Source organism: Rhopalosiphum padi, chromosome 1, assembly GCF_020882245.1.
Source record: "Rhopalosiphum padi isolate XX-2018 chromosome 1, ASM2088224v1, whole genome shotgun sequence".
NCBI lineage: Eukaryota > Metazoa > Arthropoda > Insecta > Hemiptera > Aphididae > Rhopalosiphum > Rhopalosiphum padi.
This window is the reverse complement of record NC_083597.1, coordinates 42,555,861-42,578,484: the sequence shown is the minus strand read 5'-3', so window position 1 is coordinate 42,578,484 and position 22,624 is coordinate 42,555,861. Positions and strand designations below refer to the sequence as shown.

At 26.3% G+C, this 22,624-nt stretch overlaps 3 protein-coding genes across 4 annotated transcripts in view; 1 reads left to right on the top strand and 2 right to left on the bottom strand.

Annotated features, from left to right (window-relative positions):
- LOC132932357 (semaphorin-1A) overlaps window positions 1-6,444 on the bottom strand; it is a 168,456-nt gene extending 162,012 nt beyond the window's left edge. The window contains exon 1 of the mRNA XM_060998702.1: window positions 6,223-6,444. The gene's annotated coding sequence lies outside the window, so the exon portion shown is untranslated. The remainder of the gene's footprint in view (window positions 1-6,222) is intronic.
- Window positions 6,445-19,320: 12,876 nt separating this feature from the next.
- LOC132928021 (uncharacterized) lies at window positions 19,321-20,541 on the bottom strand. 2 transcript variants are annotated; one of them, XM_060992581.1, is made up of 5 exons: window positions 20,412-20,541; window positions 20,013-20,235; window positions 19,866-19,953; window positions 19,561-19,791; window positions 19,321-19,475 (listed from the first exon to the last, which is right to left on the bottom strand). In XM_060992581.1, exons 2-5 carry the CDS (start codon window positions 20,225-20,227, stop codon window positions 19,350-19,352), a joined length of 660 nt encoding a protein of 219 aa, XP_060848564.1. In that variant the 5' UTR covers window positions 20,228-20,235; window positions 20,412-20,541; the 3' UTR covers window positions 19,321-19,349. The 2 variants fall into 2 exon arrangements, with proteins under 2 accessions (XP_060848564.1, XP_060848569.1); XM_060992586.1 differs by lacking the exon at window positions 20,412-20,541 and adding an exon at window positions 20,304-20,404.
- Window positions 20,542-20,649: 108 nt separating this feature from the next.
- Window positions 20,650-21,822, top strand: LOC132928037 (TM2 domain-containing protein CG10795). Its single transcript, XM_060992597.1, has 3 exons — window positions 20,650-21,176; window positions 21,260-21,341; window positions 21,405-21,822. Exons 1-3 carry the CDS (start codon window positions 20,963-20,965, stop codon window positions 21,700-21,702), a joined length of 594 nt encoding a protein of 197 aa, XP_060848580.1. The 5' UTR covers window positions 20,650-20,962; the 3' UTR covers window positions 21,703-21,822.
- The last annotated feature ends 802 nt before the right edge of the window (window positions 21,823-22,624 follow it).

Here is a 22,624-nt window from a genome sequence, read left to right as displayed (position 1 = left end):
GATAACTTTCTCATTCGTTTCATTATACTTTGATTTAGAAGCGTATACATAGGTATAATCCATAGAAAATATAAGTTCATGATTTAAATATATATTATTACATATTTAGTGCCTCCCAAAGGTTCACTTTAATACTGGATAATGAAATCTATATTACCCTAGTACCTTGCCACTTTAAATTGCTAAATATTTATGGGCTATACAGCCCTTTAATTAGATAATATCATCGAATATAGATTAAACATTAGACAATGATAATATACATAATTATATCCATTAAAAATAAATCGCATAATAATGAAGATTAGCATTAAATTGTGTTAAATCAAAACCAGAAGTCCTGTTATATTTTGTCAATTATTATATTATCTGCATTTATATTTAAAATACAGTAAACCTATTTTAAATCAAACAATAAACAATAATTAACTTAAATTTAAATAATTAAACAAGCTTTAACATTGAAAATTTAGGCAAATTACATCATTCTATACATAAAGTAATAAAGACAGTGAATCATTTAAAATTGAAAAGCTAAATTGAGTTTAAGAAATGTAGAACACATATCGTATAAACTTAATAGTTAACAAATTGTATTAACTTCTGTCTATAGTTTAAAACGTTTAAATTCGAAACGATAATCATTTATTTATTTCATCATCTTTATATTATATGTTATAAACTATGTCTTTGATGAAATTACTGAACTGTTTAGAATATCTTGATATATCCTAATTCCTAATACATTGATGAATTGTACAATGATGAACGAAGTATATTATTTACCTAAATTGATAAAAATCGTAGTTTCAACTTCATAATATATATACATATTTGTTTTTATTTTTTCATACAGTGTTAATTTTTTGATAAAAACTATAATAATTATTAAATAAACTATATTTTCAGTTTTCAATATTTTCATAATTACAAGTTATAGTGTGACAAGAAACTTCTATCTTAAAAATATATTCATAAATATACATTTTTTTAAATAAATAAATAATACAATTCACTATATTAAAATATTAATGTGTTGAGGAAACTGCACATTACAATGTTACAAGGTTCTTTTTATAATGTCCAGACTCCAGACTTTTACTAGATGGTTGGGTAATAAAGTATAAAGTTTCCAAAGACCCCTTCACTTAAGACATCACTTAAAAAAGTTTAAAAAACCGTGAAACAACCTACATTATAAAAAAAAATACCATATAGGCCCTTCATTATATGCTGATGTTCCTAGTACTCCAGTAATACGAACTCTAATCTGATTACAATAACCGTATACCAATTGTATGTTAACTAATAACGTCCCTGAAGGGCTTTAAATTGTGGCGAAGCGTATAAACGGGTAATCATATAAAAACTTATAACACACGACTAGACGAGACAGAAACGACAAGATAATAACAACTGCGCTTATTGAGAATGTGAAATAATAATAATATTATTATTTAGCAATAATGTGAAAATATTCACACTACGCTGATAATATTAATTTATAAACCTGAATAAACAGAAAAAAATAATAATATTTACTTACTTTATTGCTCAAATTTCATAAATTATTAATTATTATATAGTTATATTAAATTAAATAACTTTTAAGTCCTAATTAATAAAAATAAAAAAATAAACTATACCACCCTATAATTAGTTAACTAGTATATATATTAAATAAAATTATTCATACCAAAATATTTGAATAATTATTAACAAAATACAAAAAACATAAATTGATTCGCCATGCAAATGTCCGGGAAAAATAAAATGTACGTGAACAAAAGGCAAATGTTTTGATAAAGGCTTATTTTCTTTCAAAATTAAATTAATGTTAACGTAATTTAAAAAACTAAAAGATAAAAAATACTACTAAAATTTTTACTTAATCATTAAATTTAATAAATTTTCTTATTTACCATACATCACAACCAATAATAAATTTACTTTACTTTTATTCCAAAAAGGCATTTATAAAAGGAATATAAATTATTTAATAGAAGTAAATGTTATCATTTTTTATTATATTAAGTATTTTATTATTACATATAGGTGGTATATCTATGCGCCGTGGAAGCTATGCAAAAGCAGTTTCCACGGCGTCGTCGGTTAAAAACTGAAAAAAAGGTGGTATATCTATAAAAATCACAGTCAAACAGAAGCTTTGGAGTTTTAAAAACTCGTCTCACTATGCTCACGCCAGCAAATTGTTTTATGTAGTTTCAAGGAAACGGGAATGGTGATTTTCCGTCCGTCTACAAACACAAGCGTAACCAATAGGAAAATTAAGACACGTGTTCATTGCATCGAACTTATGACCGATTGATCTAGTAAAGCAATAAAGACGCTAAAAACATTATCGAATTTATCAAATTGATAATTATATCTCTAAAAATTCTAAACATTAAAATACATTCATCACTCCGTTCAGAATCTAAAATATAATTTAAAAATTGTCATTTTTTAATTTTTGGAGAAATTAAAATCAAAAATAAATAAATTGTGGCAAAGTTTAACTGAGGAACACTTTAAGATAGGTTCAAATCCGTTTAAAGAATAATTTTTGCTTCACTAGATCATTCAGTAAGTTTAATAGAATACACGTCTAAATTCCTATGTTGCGAGTGTGCTAGACAAAAAAGGAAAATCGCCATTTCAATCCCCTTAACTCAAAAGCAAATAATATACCTATTATGTGATTAATCTTGAATTAATAATTTCAATTCCTTGTCAGAATTTAAAACGTTTATACTTTATGCAGTTTTTTCGAATTCCTAAAAAAAAATCTAATTATGTATATTGCATAACTAGAATTACTTTACTAACTTTAAATCTAATATCTTATACACACACATATTGAAATATTTTTACTTAACCTACACGTGTCAATCTCTAAAAAAGTTCATATTCAAGTATAATCTTTGAATGGTTTATTATATATATTATATTTAAATTGTCAATAAATACATCTTAATACATATTATTTTTAACATTAAACAGTTACATTTCAAGATCAATTATTTCGTGTTTGATGAAAACAAATAATATTGAATTGTATTTCAATGATATAGTTATTGAATTATACAATATGATTAAAACAAAATACTAAATTCGTCATTATTGAAATTTATCATACTAATCTCAACCATGATACTAAACATTTTGTATACAATAACCCTTAAATACTTTATACACACAAATTATCAGCAACAGAAAATAATGTATCTACTTAAGTATTTTTTTATACATTGTAAATTTGTACCAATTATACAAAATAAGAAATTTAAATTTTTCTCTGTGATAGTAAAATTTGAAGAAAAAAATAGTTTAATCAAATTTGATTTTAATTTTTTTTTTGTATTTACATTATAGCATAATAAATATGTATTTATGTATATCATAATAATTTATACGACGAAAAATATAACTGATTGCATAATTGAACATTGTACATTTGTACCTTAATGATTATACAAATAAACTAGGTAAATAATATTATATTATACTGTTATTTAATATGAACCACCTAATCATTTTAAAACTTTCGAAATCCATCTAATTGTAAATATAACACAATATTGATTTCTATATAATACAATATCTTAAATTGTTACATAATATATGTATTCTATAGGTATAAACAACAATGTTAATAATGATTATTAATCATAATTTCATATCACAAAATATTATAAGTTATAATTATATATTATTCAGCGAATTAAACATGCAAAAATAAATACACTTAAAGTATACCAAAATTTCACAATTATAAATTCAAAATTTGTAAATAATACAAAATACTTTTATTCGAATAGATTTCAAAATAAATAGCAAAAAATAAAAAATAGAAATATCCGAAAAGTATTTATACTTAAGCACTTATAAACAACCATAAACTAAAAATAAATGTTAAGCACAACAAAAACAATACATTCTAACGTAATCAATGAACTTTGGAAACCAGACATTAAACAACTAATATTTAAACTTGATACAATGTTTTATGGATCATAATGTCTACGACGTTCAGAAACATTCAAACATTTTTATAACATGATGTCATAATGTATACGTTATTGGAAGTTGAAACACGCGAAGGTATCTCACCCTTTATGTGTATTAAAACAGTTTTTTAAACCGGTTTTTAAAAACCTCTCCACCAACTATATTATATTTCAGTGTTACAAAATGTTTATAAAGTTATCACGTAATTATTAAACTCAAAACCATAATTTATAAAATAAAATTACCTATTTGAATATTTTATTGAAAATACCAAGGTAATTCAGTCTGCGTTTTAATAAAATAAGTAATAACCAAATATTACTTCCTAATTTTCTAGTCCCTTTTGATGCACTAGATGGAAGTTGCACACCAACAATGTTTATAAATGCGATTATTTATTCATAGAGTTCACAAGTAAAACCCTTTGTAGACAGCAAACTTTGAATAAATTACCTACACAGCGGAAGGAAAATACACAGGTGTCTCTGTAGAATACATCCAGATATCCACTTTCCATGCCGGATAAAGATACGTTGTCATTCTAAATAAAAATTTCAATGCATTATTGATACAATGTATGCATTATCATAATGCTTCAGAATGAATATATTTTGTGCAAAGAATATTATGCAATCAAATACTATAGCCTTTACCATGTAAAATAGGAAAATTGTTCCAATATTAATTCATACAGAAAGCCCGCAGAGACCTGGAAACACAGTATATAGATAGGTATGTACACGGTAACCAATCGAACATCCAGAGTAAAAAAATCTACATTGGAAGTTTAACAAAATTATCCCATTAACCGATCACTGGGGTCAATTCGTTTTGGTCATACGGTCGCAATTATTGCCTATATTTAATCGTACAATACTATATACACCAGTGACATACTGAAGAATGTATTTTCGTGACAATTGCCTCGAGTCTAAAATGGGTGAGTGCGTAAAATACATATTATATAAGTATAAGAATGTTGTTTTTCGGTGTGAAAAAAAAATAATTCATAGAACATAAAAATTCAAATTGCGGGTAGATGAATACTTAATTTTTTTGTTTTACCTAAAATTTAAAAGTCGTTCAGCATGCCATTTGTACACAGTGCGAAGGTGCCTAACCTCCCAGTACATTCAGTACAACAATACCAATTATAATATATCCCCCTCGACTGTTGATGTTACAAAAAACAGCAAACCGACGATCGGCGGGTGTCAGATATACATCCCGCAAACATGTTACTGGGACAATAAATGTCAGTTGGATTTTGATAACCAAACAAACGATGGAAAAAACATACGGACTAGACATTAATTTTTACTCAAAACATCGTTTGCATGTCCATTAATAGACAGGCACCTCGTAGATCGTAACAATTCTGGTAACAGTAATATTGTGTAGGTAACGACCGTCGAAACAAAACGTCCACAACGACAACGGAGACAGCAATAATTAGTGCAAAGGACGTGTCGTAGCCTCGAAAAAACACAAAATATGCAAGCACCTATAAACCCAGAGATTTTATGCTATATAACGTTTTTTTTTTTTTTTTTTTAACGGTGTACTAATTAATAAATATAATAATAAATTAAATGTATAACAATAAACACGTAAAATAAGTCACGACTAAGTCCTTAGTCAGTACTTGTGTATATTAAATACTCAATCGACCCGCCACACCATCACTGCAACAGTGCGTGAAGGCTTTCAAATGGTAATCAAATAGTAAGAACTGAAAATAGTTTTTATAAACGCAATTCAAATGAAAACGTCCGAAAATATCTCAATTAAAAGAAATATGCCTCAAAAGGCAAAAAAAAACCTTAATTACGTGTCTCAGAAAGTAAAAATAAACCTAAATATGCAAAAATATGCAACATAAAACTTCAGATCTGGCTGTGCCGTAACATTAAACAAATTTGTTGCTATCTGGACTCTTTTTACGATTGCGAAAAACAACATATTTAATATGTAAACGGTTGAAGTCATCTGCCCTATCACCCCAACGACAATTAACATTAAAATAATATTGTTGTCACGCAATAAGACGACGACAACGACACTACAAGTCTACAACATTATTTAACACTTAAGTCGGCGAAGATAGTAATATTATTATTATCAACGAATCGACAAGACCCATCGGGCCCTCGCGTGTTCCAGAACAAGACATCGGCTGGTCATGATATACAACTTAACTGCTACACTCACCATAACGTTATTTTTGTTATTGTTGTGATTATTGCTGGTGTTGATACCGTTAATCAGTATACGGGTCTGAAGCGTCGGCACGAGCGATACGACGGACGGACGGACGGTAAACGGGACGAACAACGCAAACGACTGGAGCAGCAGCAGCTGACAGAGGCGACCGCGACCGACGACCGTAGACACAAAAACTCGTCAAAACACGCCGGCCGTTTATTTACATCACATCTGTTCCATTCTGTATCCATCATTGGCACAACATTATTGATTAGCGGCACAGCCGACCGCCCAGTGCCGACCCGTGCACGGTATTTTCCGCGCGCTCAAATAACCGTGCACGACGTCACACACACACACACACATCGCGTGCGCAATGCATTGCTATTCAGGCCAGATGTTGGCGACGAGAAATGTGTACCAAAAGTGCAGTATCGAGTGCAATGGTTGACTTGACGAATATAAATGTATGTGCGGTACTGCGGTTGGAATAAAATAAACTAATCGCGAATTATTCTGCATACCAACATTCTCGCGATCACGTCCTCTACAAAATAATGTATAAAAAATAAATAAATATAAGTACAAACATTTGTTTATTTTACATATTAAATAACATATCGTTCCTTGTCCATCAAAGTATCAGACATTGACATCCTGCATAGTGATTACTGACTAAATATACATTACCTTATTGGGGAATGGGGAAAAGTCCTCAGAACAAGGCCTGACCATTATACCAAAATATATATAATAGCATAATACATCATTATTATTTCCAAATTATTGCGTGATCATAATCGTCATACTACTCTTGACGTTTACGGGAAGCGCGTTGCTGGTCACGCGACGAGGCGAGTTCGGCCGGGCCACGCTCGAATATTATTATTGTATGCGGAAAATAAAGTCAAGAGCTCGTCGTTGTACTTCCCTTATACATGTATGTATACGGTTTGTTTGAACATGTTTTTAAAACTCATAAACAACAGTTCAAGAAATTAACGTGTTATGAATATATTATTCAGATGGAAATGAGAACACGATACAACTATAACGACGTATATTTTTGGGTGCTATCTATAGGTTGTATAGTCTAAATACATCTAAGTGTCTGGACAAATTATAAAGACATGTGAAATAAAATGAGTGCATGTCCGAAAATATGTTTGGTATTGTACGCAATATGAACGAACGTAAATGTCAGATGCCATATGTCACCTACATGGCTACATCCTGCAGTAGATATATATATTATATAATAATGTTAAATTGTAACAAAGTCAAAACTATAAAGTAAATATACCTACTTACTTGTAAGTTAATTTATCCGATAATTTATTATACTAAACTAAACACAATATGTAAACAAACTGTTTATACCTGTCTCCGCGATAGGCTTTTATAGCATGTAAATAGGATTTAATAAAATAATAATTATTAACTATAATTCGACTTTCAATGCCAACAATCAACATAATTATTCATTTATGTATTCATCAGCCGATTTATTTATTACTATTTACTACATTTTTAAGTTGTTGTAGTAAAAAAAATAGTAAATGTATAAAAACAACCAATAAAATAATTAATAACTGTAAGCTTTAAAAACAAGCATAAACTTTATTATTTATTATTCGGCTACTATACGTATTACTACATAACTGGATTAAAATTTCTAGAGCTGTGTGTAAGCACATTCACATTAATGGACTAGAATAAGAAGTCTTTATCCCTTTTAACAAATAAATTGCCTTTTTGAGTATTTATTTTTAAAAGTATCATGTTTTACATAAATTAATTTACAAGTAAAATTTAGAATCTACAAATATACATAACAGTTTAAATTTAAATGTATATTTTAAAATATATAAATTACATATTAGTAATTATGACGTCTACATTGTACTCTAAAAAATTTTAAAAAATATATTAAATTCTACATTATTAGATGAATAATGAATAAATAATTGTTATTATTATTTTTTTTTTTAATATAATTTGGATTAAAACAAAACTTATTAAATATAGTTAGTAAATTACATTTGTCAGCTATTTCTGTTACACTCGTATACCCATAACATTTAGCCCATTATTCATACAATACTACAATTTATTTACTGATTACTGATACCTAATTATAATACAATTGATACGGATTTTGCTTAATGAACTCATTCTATGATACATACACCTAGTACCATAAGTACCATAGGCACAATTCGAAGGAACTTTAATAAGCCTCAGGCCTCTTCGAAAAAGTATATACAAACCCAGTTATAAATTCTATATAAATAATAAATTTCTGTATTGAAATAGTTTTTTTATTTTCAACATAAATTACATGTTTACGAATTCAATAAATAGCCTTTCATATTTATACAAACAGTTTGCAGTACAAATATCCACTATTTGGTCCAAGAGTTATATGATGATAAATGTCAGATATATATTTTAATATGTCATCATATGTTGATAACAATATGGTGGCAACTGACTTCACATACATAGATTTGTTTGACTTATAGCTACCAGTTTATGTTTGTTTATTATTTAAGGGTCTTCGTATAGTAAATACTAAATAGCATATAACAACAATAAAGTAGGTTACCTATACCTAATTATTAAACATTATGCGATTCGTCATTATATTAATCAAGTTGAACTTATGGACAAATTTCTACTTGAAGTACAATATTATAAGTGATGAAAGAGTTATGTAGAGAACTACGGTTCCACTCGCCAATTAAAAATTGAAGTTGCGCCTGTGCTTAAACACAAAAATACAAAATGTGCTTAAACTCGTCAATGACAATATTAATGGAAGTTAAAAACAAAATAAACGGGTAGTTAGTGACCCACCCTTCAGTTACTGATAACTATTCAAAACCCGGTATATTATTTATGTATATCGTTCACACAAAAAATTGTATAATTATTTAATCCATAATATAAAAACGATGGATGAAATAGTATAGGAAACAGATAATAAGAAAAATATTGTAAATGCATTTGATATAGATACTCAGTTGTTTTAAAATATCTAGGAAAATAAATAAATTTGTTGTAATACCTACACTATTGGGTATAGAACCATCTAATAGTCTAGTGAAAGGTGTATTCAATATCCACCAATCACCAAATTGTTTGGCGTTGACTTCAGTAAACAAAACGTCATAGGTATTGGTACAATTAGTCAATTATCTATAGCCAATGCGTTTTAACATTATAGTTTAATTAGGATTAAATAATGATTGATCTACATAATATGTTTATACGTATAATATTATATTACTACCTACGCGTTACTGTCTATTGTCTAAATATTTATTGCAGGCTGTAGCAATTAAATATTTCATTTTATTGTTGAATATCATATTAGTCATTACTCATTACACTCAAATGTATTAAATCATAAACGTTGCTAACAAACCAAAATTCCTATTATTTTATTCATCTGTTCATCTGTAGTAAATTGAAATTTTAGACAATATTCTTTAGATTCTTTTATCGGAAAACACTCATTATTTCATTTATTCAAGTTTTTTAAAATATTTTTTTTTTAATAATTTCCTGTCTAAATATAACAAACATTTTTTTAAAAGAATATAATATATTTTTATACATAAAAATCGAAATTAGGACGAATAGTTTATGAGTTATAAGTATTTAAAGTTTGTTAGAGTAGTATACCAAAATCTTGCAGGTATCCGCGTATCACTCCACATCGCACACATAAACTTTAAATACTTATAACCAGAGATGGGATTTTATATCACTTAAAATTGAAGACATATGCGCTGTATTATAATCTTAAATATCGCTAAGTATGCAATAAAAACAACAAAAGTATTAAGGAATTTTAAAATGTTCAACCGAAAACACAACTACACAACTATAGTATAATACGTGCACACATATCGACTGTATGTTTACATTAATATTGTATACAACTAGTAAAATTAGAAAAAAAATCAAAAACACGTTTATTGAAATTGTATTTCATTAAATATGACTAATTTAATTAAAAAAACAAGTAAAAATAAAAAAAAACTCAAAAACTAGAAATAGCTAGCACTAAAATCTAAAAAATCCCGAAATATACAAAAATAAAATGTTCAGTTTCAGTTCTATGAAACATGAAACATATTTTAAGCTTATTACTCTGCTATTTCTTAATCATGTCATAAGAAACATGCAAATGCTATAAAATCCCTACCCTGCTTATAAATCATAAACAACTCGTCTGAATTTCGATTTCTATTTATCAAAATATTCTGAAAAATATTTTGCTTCAGAATATGAAACAAAAATATATGTCATTCTAAACAATAAAAAATTTTATTTTATTTTGACTATAAATTATACATTTTTTCAAAAACGTTAACAGATTTTGAAATAATGAGCGTTGTTTAAGAAAACAATCACCTGTATACACATAGATATAATATAACAATATGGCTAATAGTTATTAAGTATGGGCCTTTTTTTATTTTTGAATTGGATGTAAGTTGCAACTGAAGGATCTATAGATCATTTTTCATTCATTTCTCTTAATTAATATGCTTTCTCAAAATAGCAAAATAACAGATACTCATCATTTATTTTAAGATCATTCCGCCAAACATACTATGTCATAATACACATCGCTATTATAACTGCTATTATTCAACGTCCATTATTACCAACGCCATCTCTCTCCACGCCCCTTTTATTCAAACTTCTCTGAACGACGCCTTTCTGAGTACCTATATAATATTAGTACAACAAGTTATAGTGAAGTCCCAGGTGAGACATCCTTGTTAGCTGTCTTAATTACTAACTTGTATTTAAGAAGAAGTTTTAGAAATAATAAATATAAAATAATGTATGTTGTTAAAAACTATAAAACATACAATAGTCAACAGTAATCCTATAATTGCCAATCTAACCTCTAAAACACTAAAACAATATATACCTATTGGCTATTTGCAGTAACCCCACTAGTGACCAAAATTATGATCTTGAAGCCGATATAATTTACTCGTTAAGTCGTAACTTAAAATTCTGTAAATAAATTGAATAATACATACTAAATTTATATTTTATATGATGTTAACTAATATAACTATTTTTATTATACAATATATTCATATATCACACATATTTATCATTTTTACAAATATCTTTGTAAATTAAATTTTTAAAAAACTGAATAATAGACGGTTTGGGCAATTTATTATTGTAGAATATCAGACGTATATCTCCCAGACCTGCCGTCCTAATGGCCAAATCATATAGAAATATGAGATCAATTTAAAAATATGTAACACATAACATAAGATCTATAAACATTTTACATTAAAATATTTTCGTTTTGACATAAAACATAATATAGGTAGATACTCAAAAGTTTTACTGACCTGTGGCACAGAATATTTTTTAAACACACGGACACGGAATACGAATATGTTTTGTGTGTTTGGCATTTACTATATTTACACACCACATAACAATAACCGAGATACATCGTATATGAAACCTAACGCCCGACACATTGCTGAATATTGCTGCAGATGACTCCGACGTGATAGAAATAACTAATGAAATATTATTTATCCGACATGAATCAGCTGCATATCATTTTTATACTTTATATAATACTATACATTTTAAAAGCAAATTGTGTTGTAATTATAAAAATGTAGGCAAGTGAGGTACCGCTCTACAGCCAGTACACTAGGTGTGGGATGGGTCACTGTTGTGGGTGTGTTAAATTCAATGATATTATTATATTATTGTAAGCGAAAACAATTCTGTGAAAAATAGTCTATCGTCATTCAGCCTATGTCACTAAGTATTAAGTACATTTCATAATATGTTATTTTGATAAAGCTATTTAAGTCATTTATTTAAAATTGTTGATATAATTTTTTTCGAAAATATTGCATTTACTATATTATTAATATTTAATTATTTTAATAATATATAATATATTATATATTTATTTTTATATCATATTGTATCAACTTATATAACTCAAAATCTAACCTAACAGTAAAAATAGGTTTATTTAGTATAAAATATATAGATAATATCTTGAGATAAATTAAAAATTTTATTGCGAATATTAAAGTTAATAATACTATTTAATATATGTAAAATGTTTTCCACGAATAATGTTTTTAATTCATAACAAAATAATTTGGTTGTTATTCATCATTTAAATAAGTAATTTTGTTCAAATTTGAGCTTAAAATGTTTATAAAAAATAATTGCCTTTATATATTTTTTAGATTTTATTATTTTAGTAAGTAAATAATAATTACGAAAAATATTATATTACATTTATTTTTAAACCTTAGATATAAAAATTGAAGAATTTTATAAATTTTTATTACAAAACACTTGTAGTTTCAAAAATGTTGACTCATCGAATATTTAACTAAAAAAAACCGAAAACTTCTCATACCTATGAATAACTTATAAAAAGTATGAAAAATTCAAAATATTTTTAAAACTATACCATGTATAAAAAAATTATAATATAAACATTTGCTAAAAAATGCAAGTTAATTATTCGTTTTTAAATTAGACCAAAAATAAAATCGTTCAATGAAGAGAAATATAGTTATTATATGGATGATAATATACAATGTCGTTAAAATTTTAACTTCAAACGGCCACAAAAATTTAATTTGACATTCTGGTAAATATTTTTATTTTAATATAAGTTTAAAAACGTTTAAAGAACCATGTATTACATTTTTAAATCATAATTATATAAACAAACAGTTTTTTATGAATTTATAAGTAGGTACAAAATAATTTGTAATTTTCAAGATTTTGATAAATTTTAATCTAACTCTAATTACCTATAAAAACTATTGTGATTTTAGATGTTTGATATATTTTAATTAGGATATGAACCAGTTTTAGGAACTCTATATTATATTAAATTTTCAACCATTCTTTTACCGTGAGTTATAAAAAAAAATTTTAAATTTAAATGTCTGTAATTAACTAAAAAAGTGTTGAAATACTTTTATAATTTTATTTTACCATAGATATATAATAATTATATAAACACTTGGTGAAATTTTCAAATTTCTGTGATTATTCGTTTTTTAATTATTATTATAAAATTAAGATATCAATTTGTCAAAACTGGTTTAGCGTAAAAATTCCCGTTTTTACTTAACAGTTTTTGTTTTACTAGTTAAAAAAAAGTACTAACAATTTTTTTACTTACACCGTGAAGTACCAACCAGATTTGATTTCCTACCAGAAATCACCTTCAAAAATATATATGCATACATCCATTATTATAGAAAAAAATATTATTTTAAATAAGTAGAAAATGTTTTCTACAGCTATTATAATGATCTATAACCGGTAAATATAAATGTATTAACAAAAGTATCTGACAAGTTTTTTTATCAATTAGTTATATAATTTTAAATATATAATTTTTAATTTAATATAGAGTAAAAATATAAAATAATTTGGTTAATCCTTGTACAGAATTTAGCTAACAAATATATGCGTATTCATTTTTTTAGTATTCTATTTATTTTTAAATATAAGATCACGTAACTAATACTCTACATTTTTTTTAAAATTTTATTAATATATTTTAAAAACTTTTTAAGGCCATCATTTTTATTTTATAGATAATTAGGTAGGTGTCAATTTGATGATTGATATTGTAAATGAAATATTTTTTATAGGAAATATTTGCTGTACCTAATGAATTTGATCAGGAATCATAACAAAGTATGTTTGAATAATTGTGTTAATTCTATAAACGTCTCACCTATATATACATAAATATATTTAATGTATAGATAATAATATATTACATAACATTATGTACTATTAGTGAGGTATTTAAAATTTCCGTTATTCTATATTATATTATTGTGAATTCATATTAATTATATATCAATATATCATATTATGTATAATTCAATAAATATAGCTATAAATATGTTTGTTCCATACTAACCATGTTTAATTCATTTACATCTAGGAATAGAAATATATCATTTTTATGAAGAGCCTACATAATTTCAATCATCTAACCAAATTAAAAATAAGAATGTGCATAACAAATAGAGTCGAATTCCTGGATAAAAAAAAATGCCTAGAGAGAAATATATCAACCCTCGTATCAATACACTACGGTATATGTATATTTTTTTTCATTTTAAATCGAATACGAGGGGGACACTATATTTCGGGTACCTAAAGCCGAAGGGAATACGTTTTAAATGTTTCCCGACACGCACTCAGGCGTTTAAATAACGTCCACTATATAATACATAATTATATATTTATATTATTGGTGGAGCATATTATATTTAATCGAACATCGATCAGCAATGCTAAACTTAAGGATAGGCACGAGGGCATTAGCATTCTCTCCCCCCCTCACCCCATACATGTGAATTAGCTCTCACAATATAACTCCTCAAAAGAAGTTAATATGTTTTTCTTATAGTACCCTATCAATAAGCTTAGTTATTTCTATGAATTATTATTCTCTCCCAGAGTCAGATTCAAAGCTAACATATTTATAATAAAATACAATACACAATACTTATGTCATACACTGCGACTTGGGTATGTTTAATGCAATATATTCTATATTCACAATATTCTATTTATATTTCTATAATACCTTCCTCGTAATAAATATTATTATTTTTTAAATATATATATATCAATATAAACATTACGCGGCATTGTAGATAGGCAATTTAGCTACACTACGGCTGTAGGTCAATTCTTTGTATCTATTCAACCGAACATAATCAGTTCGATAAGGAAACTCAATCTCTGGTTACTTCTCAATTTTTCTCAACATTCCTCCAGTAAATGACTTGTCATCCAATTTATTAAATATATACACATTAGATATTCTTATAACATCAAATAAAATTAAAGTGACCTATGCTGACTATTATACTAACATCAAGGACTCCGTTCAAACATAAATATCTTCAAAACTTGGGTAACTAGGTGCAAAACTCCAAAGAGTCAAGATACTTAGATACCTACTACATTTCGGTGTTGTTATTATTAGAATATTATATTTTTGATAATCATCCTATTTACTCATTGTGTTAAAAATATAATCAGTATTTTTTTTTCGTTATTATATTATTTACATGGGACCCGGGTTGTAAAATAACAAGTTTAAAAATATTTAAAATTCAATTGAAGTTTGGATTTTAGGGTCAGTTTACAATTTTGAACTTGGAGAGGGCTTGAGTCGCTCCTGCGCCCTTCTACTACTTGCGCCAATGTTTAATAATAAATAGGTAATTCGTTTTCACCGCTCTATTAATACAAATAAGAGTACCAACCAAATTATTTCAAATATTAGTCAATAACAATAACTAAAATATTAATAAAAAAAAAGAAAGAAAAGTTTAAATAGAAACATGGTCGAGGACAACTTACTGTGATTTATTATTTAAATATATGAACTACGATAGGTGCTGAAATTGATATATTACCTCAAACCAAAAGAATACGTGAAGCAAAACTAACCATATTGAGAACATTTTACCTACCTCCTATATGTGGATTGGGTTCTCACATCTTCATTCATTATAATATGACATTTCCAGACTTCACTATTGAAAATAAATAAACTTATATAATAATCTATTAAAAACTAAATTTTAAATTATGTATAATTATTTTATTATCTATCTATAAAGTCAGCTCCAAGACTATTATCTTTCGATGTCTAGTAATCATTAATCAAATGATATCCAAGACCGGGATCGCAACACATATTTTTTCTACACATAAAAGTCAGTTAACTTTATTCGAGTAAAAAAAATATATTTACTTATACCATATACTACATAGTATTATATAACAAATTAATAACTTGTGTAACTATTAATTTAACGAATACATAATACAAATGTCTATGTAGACATTATAGAGTACAGAAAATTCTGGACTATTAAAAACAATTAACTTCGACGATTCGGTAATCAAATAAACAACTACCTATCTAGAATAGCGCGTAGACATAATATATAATTTATTGTTGTGCCTAGTGATATTGATATAGTAATATGTCAAAGACCATACTCGAGACGTAATCTCAATTTTGCAGTTACATTGTTGTTTCCTATTAATACAAGTCTTATACAATTCATAAATAATGTTATTATACTCATATACACCTTATATTATGTATACGTACCTATGTGTTTAGTTATAATCATTGCACGATGGATGTTTATGCCGTTCGTCTTGATTTAGATATAAACATATTAAATTATAATTCACAAAATTAGATAGTACCTACATATTATATTGTACATTTGTACCTAATAGCTACTAAACACAATCCATAAATAAGTATTATACACATTGTCTGAAACAACCAATACCAACTTAACTATCTACCTACACATTGTAAAATAATCATCATAGAGAGTGGGGCAAAACAGACAGTGTACTTTTGAAAGGCAATTAAAAAAAAAACTACGCATCTTTCAGAAATTACATCATGCCATTTTATGTATAAAGTTTTTAAAATGACATCAGAAAGATGATGGCCGCCAGCAGGTTAGGTGATGAATGCGATTTTTGAAGTTTTTAGCCGCATTTTGACTGGTATAGTGGTATAGTGCCAATTTCCTTAATAAATCCTTAGAATCCTTTAGAAAAACCTTTTCCTTTAGGTAGCCCCACAAGCAAAATCACAAATGCTCAAATCAGGTAAATTAGATATTTTCCCCCCCCCCCACCCAATGGCCAAAATACAATGATTATACATTTCAAAATTTGTAATATTTTTTTTTGTAGACAGCCTTATAATACATTTATATGGTTTTTTTTAACATTAAATAGTGACTTATATTGAATACTATTGTAGAAATTTATGCAAATTACCGAATGGTTAGCCAATTTAGTTGACTGTTGTGACATTGAAACAAAATAATTTTAATGTAAAGGGTTTTACATTATAACTTAACTAAAGGCCATGTGAATAAAAACTGGAATTGTGCAAGTTGGATAATAGTGAGTAGTGACTTAATACCTGACTGACCAGCCCTGAAAGATTTCTTAGACATGAATGAACAACTCTAAACAGGACAAGAAAGGTGTGGAAATCTTCTATTATTAAACACAAAGATTAAACAATTAAACATATTTCGAATGATTGCCCAAGGAGGAAGTTCCATGGTGTAATACAAAAAATAATATAATTAACAACGAAAGCTCAAGACTAGTTAAAGTGGGCACACTAATTATAATTTGTTGTGCAAACATAAAATATGTTGTATTTTATTTTTATATTTATTTATTTTAATTGTTTACTGTACTGCTATTATCTTTTGTGATTTATATACGATAATAATAACAGTCAGGTTGTTTAGTATATAATTTAAAATTTATTCTGCTAAGCATGGACCATAGCCATTCAAGCACACAAATAAAAGTACTAATGTCTAATACATATATAAACATTTTAGTTCTAAATATCTAAATAATATGGCTAATAAAAATAATACTATTTATTCTTGACAATTTGATTCTACTGTTTACAATTGTACTAACTAAATACATATTTCCACTGCAGCTTAAAAATTAAGACAATTTTGTTATTATATTATATTATATTTTTGTTATTTTTGCTATCATTCTTAGTGTCTAAAAAAAAAAACAATACGAAAACAAGGATAAGAAGAATCAGTAAGTAGGTGCCTATAATAGTACTTAATTGTTAATCACTAATCAGATAACTTTTAGAAAATAATTTAGTAAAATTGGGTCTCCGATAAAAAATGTTATATATTTTTTATACTTTACCTTACAATATAATGCCTTTTTTAAAATATCAAAAGTAAAAGTTATAATTGTAAGATAGTTTTATTTAGCTTATAAGCTTCAAAATTTTATGTTGATGCTATTTTTTTTTTTTTTTAATTATTTAAAATTATTATATTATAATCTCATAAATATTTATTAATGTATAAATTAAAATTTATGTATTAAGTTTGGTAAGTACTTAAATTTAAATTAATAATTTTTAACACATATCATATAATTTACTCACACCCATACTCATAATTCATTATATTCATTTAAAAATTTAGATATATTAGACAATATTTTTATTAAAATTATTTTAACAGAATAATATATAATCGCATAGATTAAGAACACTAAAAAATAAAAACCTTTAAAATTAATTTTTCATATTAATAAATCAGTTTAAAATGATCAATAATTATGATAAATTAATTTTATGAAATTGAAAATATTCTTGAAATACATGATAGTTTTAAAATGAATACTTTTATCAAACAGAAAAATAATACAATATAACTTATTTTATAGAATAATATAATAAGTTAGATAAATATAAAAAATAATAGGACAAACCAATAAGTGGATACTCAATTCAAAGTATTTAATACATAGAATTTAAAAACAAAATAGAAAATACTAAATAGCATTTTAGGCCAATACATGTTAAGACGTTAAGACAGAATTTCATCAATTATAAATATTAAAAACGTAACAAATTAGACAAGAACAAAATTATGACTTAAAGGTTTGTTTAAAAAGTTTACTAATTCCAAAATACACTAAATACTTGAAATTTAAAATACACTTTTAATACTAACAATGATAGACTCTTCAACAAAAAAAATATTTATAATAGAATAACATCTATACCACTAATTATTGTTTTATTAATATAATAATATAATTACTTAAAATGCTATCATTTATAATATGTATACTCAGGGAAAACAATAAATTTAAACATACACCCTGACTGGTACATTCAATTTTATGAAGAAAATATATTATATTTGAAAATAAAATCAACCTATAAAATACCACAGACTTCTATACTTAAAATATAAGCAACTCATGTCATCAAATTAATTTTACTGTACCATTTGGTTAGCAAATTTACATGGATACAATATGAATATCATCGGTATATCAATATAATAAATTCTAACCCAAAAATATGAAGAGCAAACTTTAATAATTTTATATTCTTATATTTAAAGGTTGCTCATCTAGTATATTCATAACTTAAAACATGTTTTATATGTTTAAAATTACAGTATAGAAATCTGTGTTAGAGACACATAAAATATTTACATGGATACAGATTTTAAGAAATTAATTTCTCTTTGGATATTATTCCTAGCCACTGATTCATATTTATCTCTGTAGAACTTTGTTGCATATATGTTAGGAATTTGTAGAAAACTTTCAAGAACCTGTAAACATAAAACAAAATTTACAAATAAAATAAAAGTATACCAGCACAACAGTCAACAGTACTAGAATGTAAATTCAACTTACTTTTATACGTAATTCTTTATAAGTTTCTTCATCTAGGAACGCATATTCTTCTCGAACATGATTTGTGTATTTTTCATAATCAGCTGGTCCCATACCTAAGATGGCCATGTCTACATCCAAAAAGTAATGTTTATCCTCACTTCCATAACATCCTTCAGTTTTATGTTCTTCTGTACTATTAATTGCACCAACTTTTAATAATGAAATAACATTTTCACACAAAACTGTATCCTAAATAGAAAAAAAATAGAAAATGTTTTAAAATCAAAAATATAAATATATTAATTCAAAATTCAAACATTTACCGTATTAAGTTTTGATTCTTCAGAGAACCTTCGAAAATGATTTATATTGTCCTCACTGCAGTCAGCTAACTTAGGGTCATATTCAAAACTAAAAAATGTTTATAAATATGTTATATATTTAACCGAAATTTTAGTGTTCCTACTTACTATCGAAATATTATAGCTAAAATTACTGCATTTGGACTTTTTACTAAGCTTCTGGCAGTTTCAAATTGTTGCAAACAGTCATTCAAATCATCCAAACCGTGACATCTACGGTCTGGTGCACTGTAACGATCCAATAATGCTCTCACCCAAACATCTCTGACTGATTCATGCACATCATTCGACAGTGATCCATTAAAATATTTTCTCAACATCATGAAGTTTTCTAATCAAACAGTGTACAAAATATATTGATGTGAATAACACAGAGTACAGAGGGATTGATTCACACACTATTTCAGTGCTCAGCTGTGCAGGAGGGTATACAAGTTAAATTATTGATTTTTGAGTATAAAGAAAATTGAAACTATTTAGTAGAATCTCTCATAGTAAAACTCATACCGACAAATGTATCTTTTTTCTTTTATTGATGTTATATTTGAAAATTAATAGTAGCTATGTAATAATAATTATGTGAAACTGTAAAATGAGTGAAAAATGAAAATAATAATAGTTATTTGTAAGTTTAAAATTAAATTGCATGAAAGACTAATACAACATAGTTATTGTATCGACGTTGGTCACTCTGTAAAATGTTATCAGGAAAAATTGCACAATCAAATCTACGGTCTTATAGATAACTAAGAACAAACGTCAACTTTTAAAAAAATTACGATTTTGGTTTTTAATGTTTTGAACATTAGTTTTTAATTATTTAGTATTGCAAGTCTATACAATATCGCTGAATGACGATTAACAATCGACAAAACAATATTAAATTAATTAGCATTTACTTACTATAAATTATTATAAGAGTAGTTGTGATAAGATTTGTAAATTATAATTATTTAAATATAAAAATGTTAGTTACTGAGCACTATTAGTAATAGATAGTTGATAGTAATTAGTAATATAGTATTATTTTCTCCGAAGCTGACGCGATCAAGAATGCCATGAACTTGGTTTGCCCACTTCTGATCATTGTCCTACTGACATTCTGCGTAAATTCTGCACAGCCATCTACAGGGCTCGGGAAAACTGTAATCTACGAAACAGAATGTAAACATCTGCGAATGGGCCAATTCATGTGCCCCGATGACGGGTATGAATTCATCGACCCAGAAACACAACAGTTGCGTGGATGTACTAAAGACAATGTTGCTCAAGGTTTTAAATAACTCAACTCAATTAATATTGTTTTATGTTGTCATCAAACTTAATTTTGAAACTATTGTTAATTTTTTTTTAAGTTCGGTGTAAAGCAAGTGACGGTATTGTCTGTTTAGAAACTAAAAACTCGACATTTTGGAAAGAATTCCCATGTAAATGGACGTAAGTTTATATTATTTAGAATCTCAACTAATCATCTAACCTAAATTACAATTTGTATTATAGCAATGGTTACCATTATGACACAACACTGTTATTGTCCATTTTTTTGGGCATGTTTGGCGTGGACCGTTTCTATTTAGGTTATCCAGCAATTGGTTTATTGAAATTATGCACACTAGGGTTTATGTTCATTGGCCAGTTGGTCGATGTAGTACTTATTGCAACACAAATTGTTCGTCCGGCTGATGGATCACATTATATCATTCCTTATTATGGTCCTGGCGTTAACTTTATACTCATGGACAACGAAACTTACAGACAACCACAAGATGATTGGTTTGTTGATCATAATGAACTTTAAAGTGTTATAAAAATTAAGATAAAAACTACTATATCCAGATTAAGTTTTATTACTATTATTACCAATAAAGTTATAAGATGTATTAATTATTTTATTTAATAAATCATGTTTGCTACCTAATTTGTTTCAATTACTACCTTAAAAAAAAAAAATCTAAAATAAAAACATTTTTATGAGCATAAAAATATATAAAGAATATAATGTATTATGTTTGTTTTTGGAGAAATTTGTACAGTATCATTTTATTCAGTCTACAACAAGCTGTATTTTTGTTGTGGTGACACGGTTTTCCAAACTGCAAATAGGCTGTGATATTTAATAATTATCAGTATATTTTTGGAATTCAATGTAAAGCTTAAATATATTGGCAGTATATTTAAAATATTAAAAAAAAAAATTACTTATATCTGAGTTAATTAAATAATGATACAAAAAACAAAGCCCTACATATTAATTGTATAAATATAAGTTAATTCTTCTATAACATTTAAAAATAAACAAGTTTGAATAGCTAATAATTTTTGATGAGGGAGGAGAGACATTTTGGCCTACCTTTTTACGATTTATAGTTTTGCCTATACATATCCCTAACATACATAATGTTTTAAAATACAGAAAATATTAGATTAATAGATACCATAATATAAGAATATATAATATCACTTACTTTTTTCAATACGTTACAAGTTATTTGATACCGTAAATTTATACAATCAATTCTCACAATTTGCAAATATTTATAAAAGCCAGTTTTATAACTAACCCAGCAGGTAAATAAACAGGTTTCTTCCAAAAAAAAACTTATAATTAGGACCTGTCATCATTTTTAACTGACTATCAGTACCACAAGGACAAAATATTTTAAAACTATAATTATTTATTGATGTCAATATTGTAATTTATAATAGACTGGATAAAGAAT

Coding starts and splice junctions, on each gene's coding strand:
- LOC132928021 (XM_060992581.1), bottom strand. CDS start 20,227: ATGATGTTGAGAAAATATTTTAATGGATCACTGTCGAATGATGTGCAT. Junction 19,954..20,012: donor TTAGCTATAATATTTCGATA/GTAAGTAGGAAC, acceptor AACATTTTTTAG/TTTTGAATATGACCCTAAGT. Junction 19,476..19,560: donor ATAAAGAATTACGTATAAAA/GTAAGTTGAATT, acceptor TTATGTTTACAG/GTTCTTGAAAGTTTTCTACA.
- LOC132928037 (XM_060992597.1), top strand. CDS start 20,963: ATGAACTTGGTTTGCCCACTTCTGATCATTGTCCTACTGACATTCTGC. Junction 21,177..21,259: donor TAAAGACAATGTTGCTCAAG/GTTTTAAATAAC, acceptor TTTTTTTTTAAG/TTCGGTGTAAAGCAAGTGAC. Junction 21,342..21,404: donor GAATTCCCATGTAAATGGAC/GTAAGTTTATAT, acceptor TTTGTATTATAG/CAATGGTTACCATTATGACA.